The sequence below is a fragment of the Triticum urartu genome, chromosome 2A (assembly GCF_056163025.1).
Source record: "Triticum urartu cultivar PI428250 chromosome 2A, HENAU_Tu73, whole genome shotgun sequence".
In the NCBI taxonomy this organism is placed as follows: domain Eukaryota; kingdom Viridiplantae; phylum Streptophyta; class Magnoliopsida; order Poales; family Poaceae; genus Triticum; species Triticum urartu.
In genome coordinates, this window is record NC_141874.1 from 711,236,573 (window position 1) to 711,244,556 (window position 7,984).

The 7,984-nt window shown below is 44.3% G+C and overlaps 1 protein-coding gene across 1 annotated transcript; it reads left to right on the top strand.

Moving 5' to 3' along the window:
• The first annotated feature begins 336 nt into the window (after window positions 1-336).
• IBH1 (ILI1 binding bHLH 1) lies at window positions 337-1,720 on the top strand. Its single transcript, XM_048703494.2, has one exon. The coding sequence runs from the start codon at window positions 676-678 to the stop codon at window positions 1,279-1,281; it is 606 nt and encodes a 201-aa protein (XP_048559451.1). The 5' UTR covers window positions 337-675; the 3' UTR covers window positions 1,282-1,720.
• Window positions 1,721-7,984: the final 6,264 nt, after the last annotated feature.

Consider the following 7,984-nt stretch of genomic DNA (forward strand, 5'->3'; position numbering starts at 1 on the left):
CGACCGGAGTTGTTCCTGTATCCCGCCATATCCCGCACGACGCACCCATTTAGCTCACGCATCACATGCATGGGCTCGCCGCTCGCCCTCTAGGAGAGTTGTTCACTGGCTCTTCTTCATAGCATTCCCTGCCCTGCCCTGTGCCTACTGCTAATTAATCTAGCTTTCCTGGTAACCACCACACTCGACTCAATCACATGCACCCCTCTCTCTCCCTCTCTCTACACATGCATGTACGCCAATTTTTTCTTCCATTTCTTTGAGAAATGTGCACACACTCATTGGCTTTGTCCCTGGTTGTCAACTGGGTATTATAAGACACGCACCGGATCCTCCCAGGACATTTTGTGTCAGAGCCGTGTTTCTCGGGCTCTCTCTCCACCATCACAACAGCACAAAGGCAGCAGCGGCAGCCCGGCCCCGTTGCTCTCCCCGCTTTGTGTCAGACACCAAATCTTCCTCACCTTCTTCTTCCTCTCCCTCTCCCCCACCCAATCTCCTCCCCCACGAGCGCCCCTCCTGCCTTTTAAGCCACGCGCCCGCGCCCTCCGCGTACGCCTCCCGCCTTTCCTCTCTCTTTCTCTCGTCGCCCTCTCCTCCTCCTCCTCCTTCTCTCGCTCTGCGAGGTGTGGTCAGTTGAGGTGAGGAGAGGATTTTGGGTGGACGCGTCGTTTGATGGACGCCAAGGGCGCGACGGAGAGCTCAAACCCTAACCGCGTCGTTGCCAGCGTACCATCGGCCGCCGTGGCGTCGGCGTCGGCGCCGACGAAGCGCATGCTGGCGTTCCACTTCCTGCGCGCGCTGTCCCGGATCCACGGCGCGGCCGGCCCGGCGAGGCGCCGCACGCGCACCATCCGCCGCGCTGCCTACTCCTCCATGGCGCGGGCCACCGGGCCCCGCCGCGCATGGAGCCGCGCACTGCTGCTCCAGGCCCAGGCGCGCGCGCGCAGATCCAGGGCGGAGACGTCGAGGCGGGCCGCGGTGCTCGTCCGGAGGCGCGTCGTCGCCGGACCGGCAGCGGCAGCACCAGCACGCGTCGCCCTCGCTCCTGTTGTCGGGCAGCCATCGTCGGCGGCTGCTCGTGCGGCGCTGGTCCCTCCGGCCCCTCCGGCGCGGCAGGCGGGGGAGCCGGCGAGGAGCGACGCGCTGCGGCGGCTCGTCCCCGGCGGCGCCGGGATGGAGTACTGCAGCCTGCTGGAGGAGACCGCCGACTACGTCCGCTGCCTCCGCGCGCAGGTGCAGCTCATGCAGGGCCTCGCCGACCTCTTCTCCTGCCAATGATCCATCCAGTCCATCATCGTCATCATCATCATGCATCCTCCGGTCGATCGAGTAATTCTAAATTATTACTTCTTCCTGCACCGTCGATCGAAATCATAGGGTTCCATGATATCGATCGGTGGATCTCTTGTTCATGTGACATGAGATTGGTCAATGCATCGATCGCGCATGATCAATATAGAGGATCACCGGCCGGCAGGGGAGAGTTAGGTACGGTGGAGGTGGAGGGAAGACTGGTGGAGTATATATGTTGAGCTGCTGGCAGGGTGAATTATTAGTAGGTGAGAAAAGATTGGGTGTAGTATGCATTTGTATAGGTTGGGGACACATTGGAACCACACCAAGGAAAATACAAAGGTAATTAATTGTAACATATAAAGAGATAATCGATCGATATGGATTTACATATATCTATACTAGTGCAGTGTTGTTGGGTTAATTAGCAAATTGATCTATGCATAATATGTTCTTGATTGAACTACAAACACATATATGATATGATACCATGTCATGTGGGTGCTATACATCTTGAAGCTATAGATGTGTAGGTTATGAGGCATGTCTGTACTCTTCCCTTTCTGTTACTTTCTCTCTTGTAGGTCTATCTGTGAATTTTGATTGGTGAACAGGGTAATTAATTAGGGGAACTTTACCATGCATGCCTACACATGCAGTTCCATGCATGAAAGCATAGCAATGTTTCCTTCCATCCTGATGCATGTGACAGATTGTATATTGCTGTTGAGCTAGCTAGACTCATATGTTGATTGCTCTAGAATCAAAAGGTAGTTCCCTGCACGTGCAACCATGCATAGCTGGATGATGCTCTAGCTAGATATATAGCTAGCTGCCTTTTGCCCTGTGATTAGGGTGCTTGAGGGGTGGTTATGCTTAGGTTGTATGGTGGAGTGTTTATTTTCCAAGCTCCTCCCAAACTTGAGAAAGTGGGATCCACAATCTATGGAAGATAGGGGTTTGATAATCTTTGAGCTGGAGAAGACATAACTTGTAGCCAAAGGGACCTAAGACATTCTCTCCATCGGCGGCTAGCATCTTTTGATTAAAGTGCCTCCCTTTGTTTTTTGAGTTCCCTTTGAAATCATCTTCTCTCTCTCTCAACTACCAACTTATACCTGTTCCTTTTTAGGTGCCACCGGAGTATTCCGTGTGTGTACTTGATGCTGGTCTTCTCTGTTTGCTTCTCTTTTTGCCGTGTTCTTAGTTGTCTTCAGACACATGCATGCGTTCCATGCGTGCTTTCTTTATGGGGGTTACGAATCTCAAAGGCTTGATATTGCTTCTTTTGCATGTTTCAGTTCACACAAAGGAAAGTAATTAGGCTGCATGTCTTCTCATCTGATACTTATACACCGAACATCTAGCTTAACTCATGGTAAAAAAAATACAGAACGCTGGAGTCACTATATAGACAGGAAAATATATATGCATGTGTGAGTATGCACTATTCCACATATCTCAATTGCATGCAATTTCCTCTATGTGTGGCACTTCTTTGAGTTTATACCTATTAGTATATATGTTGAGCTTATTTTGTGCAAAAGAGTTTTATAGTTTCCACTTACATATGATTATTTCCACTTACCTATAACAATACACTGTTTTTTTCTGATAGTATGTTAGTATTATATTTCACATTGTTTTCAAAATTGACATTGCCCTGTTGCTGTCAATTAAATATTCATGTGACAAAGGCTTTGCCTGAATCCCCACTTTTTGACACGACTAGCTGCATGCGTGTGTGCATCTCGCTTGAGAAGTCATTGTCCAATATCTTGCATTGGACCAGAAATTAGCCATATAAGATGGCTATAAATCATTCACATCACCAAAAATGGTACTCAAATGAACAGCTAATGGCATCTTGAAGTGCACCAGCTCATAACTGGCCCACTTGAAGATTAGCTGTACTCTTTTTTTTTTTGCGTTGATAGAAGAGTTTTATTCCAAAGGTATAGGGTTACAATCGCGAGGCAAGAGATCCTCGATACACGGCGGACCTCGGCCAAGCCATTAGCTGTACTCTTTTGCTAGCATCAACTTTCCATTCAGTTAATATGAATACAAGACGAAAGTTTAATAAACAAAATAATGTAGGCTGATCAACATGGTGCACTTATGGATCTTTTTTTCTGTATGAACACCAGTATATATCTAGGCCTAATCAAATCACATATAAGATTTGTACTAAGTATATATCTCCCTGGTCTATCTAATTTTCTCCTGGCCAGCCTCCAAAAAACCGCAGGGGCATGGCCAACTTCAGTATATATTGTTGCACTGAAAAAACTATAGTGTTAACAAAACAGTCTGCAGTAAGTAACGCTGATGATTTAATGAGATTTCTCCATACGCGTGCCAAAATTTGTTTTTTATCATGCATATATAATTGACATAATATATCTAGAATGTTTATATCATGAATTAGGTCACTATTATCTGTGTCGAGCAAGAGCGAAAGATTGCCATAGAATTAATACTTTCATTGTCATGTTTTAGAGGAATTTTGGTTCCGATACCTAGATATCTTATTCTAAAAACATTGAGAACATAAAGTTAAAATAATTTGAAATAATTTCTCACATATGTGTGTGTGGGAATTACCTGTGCTACTGCAAAATTTTGTCAAAAAAAGTTTCCATTAGTGTCTTGGAAAAAGAGCGGTGCTACTATAGCATTAATGTTTTGGTATTGCACAGATTGCAAAACTCTGATTTTCTACTAAAATTAGTTTTTTCTACCCAATATTGCAGTTTTTACATACGTAGTTTTTCAGAAGATTTTGCAGTTCCAAAAAATATTTTGCATCCCATTAGTTGGTAGAGCCAAAGCTCCAAAAGCAATTACTAGGTTGCCACATTTTTGGGTTTGTTGTATTAAACCAAGCAAGGGTGTAAGCCCACAAGAGGTGAAATATACACGTCTGTCTGCCTGTCTTAGAGTTACACACAGGCAATGTAGTGCCCGCTAGGATGAACAATGCTCTCTTAGAGCACCAACCATTGCAACTATATAAGTACACCTGCCCACTTAGAGTACCAGCCATTATAATCAGATAATGCACATTTAGTTTGAAAATTTTATGTTATCCTCCTCGAACAATGGCCTCTTTGATTCAAATGATTTGCAAAGGAATTGTGGAGAATTCTAATCCTTAGTAAGTTTTTCAATGTGGGTTGTTTGATTTATTGGATTGCAATCCATAGGATTCGTTTGTACTAGGTTTCATAGAAAAATTCCATCCACTCCACCTCATGTAATAATCCTATGTTTTTTATGTGCAAAATGAATGACCATACATATTTCATGCTATGATCTCTTTTTATTATGTTTTTTTCCCGTTCGCGCATTTAGAAATCATGTGAACCAAAGAGCAAAATTAGTCAAAGCGTAATTAAACATAGACATTCAAACAAGGATTTTGTTGGCATAGGCCCGACCTCGACGGCACAACCGGGTACTTCCCTATGGCTACCCAGATGAGGCCACGGTTAGATACACCAGTAGAGGAGCCCACCAAGTACTTTCCATTCGAATAAGTGTTTAATCCAGTTGCAAAGATCGAATCAGTGAGGCTAGTTATAGCTCTCGCCGTTCAAGATTCATGGAGGCTACATCACATGGATGTGGAATCTGGGTTTTTGACTAGTGAATTATAGAAAGAATTATATGTGAAGCAACCACCAAGGTACATCGAAAAAGGAGAAGAGCACAAGCTATGAAAGCTACACAAGACATTGTACGGCTATGACAAACCCGTCGGGCAAGGAACATCAAGCTTGATCATACATTGACTTCTCTTAGTTGGCATCTATATATGTTGACATTGTTGGGGAACGCAGTAATTTCAAAAAATTTCCTACGCACACACACAGGATCATGGTGATGCATAGAAACGAGAGGGGAGAGTGTGTCTACGTACCCTCGTAGACCGAATGCGAAAGCGTTAGCACAACGCGGTTGATGTAATCGTACGTCTTCACGATCCGACCGATCCAAGTACCGAACGTACGGCACCTCCGAGTTCTGCACACGTTCAACTCGATGATGTCCCGCGAGCTCCGATCTAGCAAATCTTCACAGGAGAGTTTCGTCAGCACAACGGCGTGGTGATGGTGATGATGATGCTACCGACGCAGGGCTTCGCGTAAGCACCGCTACGATATGATCGATGTGGATTATGGTGGAGGGGGGCACCGCACACGGCTAAGAGATCAATGATCAATTGTTGTGTCCTAGGGTGCCCCCCTGCCCCCGTATATAAAGGAGCAAGGGGAGGGGGCCGGCGGCCTCATAGGATGCGCCCCAAGGGGGGAATCCTACTCCTACTAGGAGTAGGTTCCCCCTTTCCTAGTCCAACTAGGAGGGGAAGGAAAGAGGAGTAGGGGAGAAGGAAAGAGGGGGTCGGCCCCCAAAGCCCTAAACCAATTCGGTTTGGGCCTAGGGGGCGCACCTTCTCTTTCCACTAAGGCCCATGAAGGCCCATTGACCTCTCCGATGAATTCTCGTAACTCTTCGGTACTCCGAAAAATACCCGAATCACTCGGAACCTTTCCGATGTCTGATTATAGTCGTTCAATATATCGACCTTTACGTCTCGACCATTTCGAGACTCCTCGTCATGTCCCCGATCTCATCCGGGACTCAGAACTACCTTCGGTACATCAAAACACATAAACTCATAATACCGATCGTCACCAAACTTTAAGCGTGCGGACCCTACGGGTTCGAGAACTATGTAGACATGACCGAGACACGTCTCCGGTCAATAACCAATAGCGGAACCTGGATGCTCATATTGGCTCCCACATATTCTACGAAGATCTTTATCGGTCAAACCGCATAACAACATACGTTGTTCCCTTTGTCATCGGTATGTTACTTGCCCGCGATTCGATCGTCGGTATCTCAATACCTAGTTCAATCTCATTACCGGCAAGTCTCTTTACTCGTTCCGTAATACATCATCCCGCAACTAACTCATTAGTTACAATGCTTGCAAGGCTTATAGTGATGTGCATTACCGAGTGGGCCCAGAGACACCTCTCCGACAATCGGAGTGACAAATCCTAATCTCGAAATATGCCAACTCAACAAGTACCTTCGGAGACACCTGTAGAGCACCTTTAATAATCACCCAGTTACGTTGTGACGTTTGGTAGCACACAAAGTGTTCCTCCGGTAAACGGGAGTTGCATAATCTCATAGTCATAGGAACATGTATAAGTCATGAAGAAAGCAATAGCAACATACTGAACGATCAAGTGCTAAGCTAACGGAATGGGTCAAGTCAATCACATCATTTTCCTAATGATGTGATCCCGTTTATCAAATGACAACTCATGTCTATGGTTAGAAAACACAACCATCTTTGATTAACGAGCTAGTCAAGTAAAGGCATACTAGTGACACTCTGTTTGTCTATGTATTCACACATGTATTATGTTCCCGGTTTAATACAATTCTAGCATGAATAATAAATATTTATCATGATATAAGGAAATAAATAATAACTTTAGTATTGCCTCTAGGGCATATTTCCTTCAGTCTCCCACTTGCACTAGAGTCAATAATCTAGTTCACATCGTCATGTGATTTAACACCAATAGTTCACATCTTTATGTGATTAGTTCACATCTCCATGTGACTAACACCCAAAGGGTTTACTAGAGTCAATAATCTAATTCACATCGCTATGTGATTAACACCCAAAGAGTGATCATGTTTTTCTTGTGAGAGAAATTTAGTCAACGGGTCGGCCACATTCAGAGCCATATGTATTTTGCAAATTTATATGTCTACAATGCTATGCACGGAGCTACTCTAGCTAATTGCTCCCACTTTCAATATGTATCCAGATCGAGACTTAGAGTCATCTAGATCCATGTAAAAACTTGCATCGACGTAACTCTTTACGACGAACTCTTTTATCACCTCCATAACCGAGAAATATTTCCTTAGTCCTCTAAGGATAATTTTGCCCGATGTCCAGTGATCTACTCTTAGATCACTATTGTACTCCCTTGCTAGAATGATACTAAGGTATACAATAGGACTGGTAAACAGCATAGCATATTTTATAGAACCTATGATTGAGGCATAGGGAATGACTTTTCATTCTCTTTCTATTTTCTGTTGTGGTCGGGTTTCAAGTATTTACTCAACTTCACACCTTGCAACACAGGAAGAACTCCTTCTTTGACTGTTCCATTTTGAACTACTTCAAAATCTTGTCAAGGTATGTACTCATTGAAAAAACTTATCAAGCGTCTTGATCTATCTCTATAGATCTCGATGCTCAATGTGTAAGCAGCTTCATCGAGGTCTTTCTTTGAAAAACTCTTTTCAAACACTCCTTTATGCTTTCCAGAAAATTCTACATTATTTCTGATCAACAATATGCTATTCACATATACTTATCAGAAATGTTGTAGTGCTCCCACTCACTTTCTTGTAAATACAGACTTCACCGTAAGTCTGTATAAAACCATATGCTTTGATCACTTTATCAAAGCATATATTCCAACTCCGAGATGCTTGCACCAGTCCATAGATGGATCGCTGAACCTTGCTCACTTTGTTAGCACCTTTTAGGATCGACAAAACCTTCTGGTTGCATCATATACAACTTTTCTTTAAGAAATCCATGAAGGAATACAGTTTTGACATCCATTTGCCAGATTTT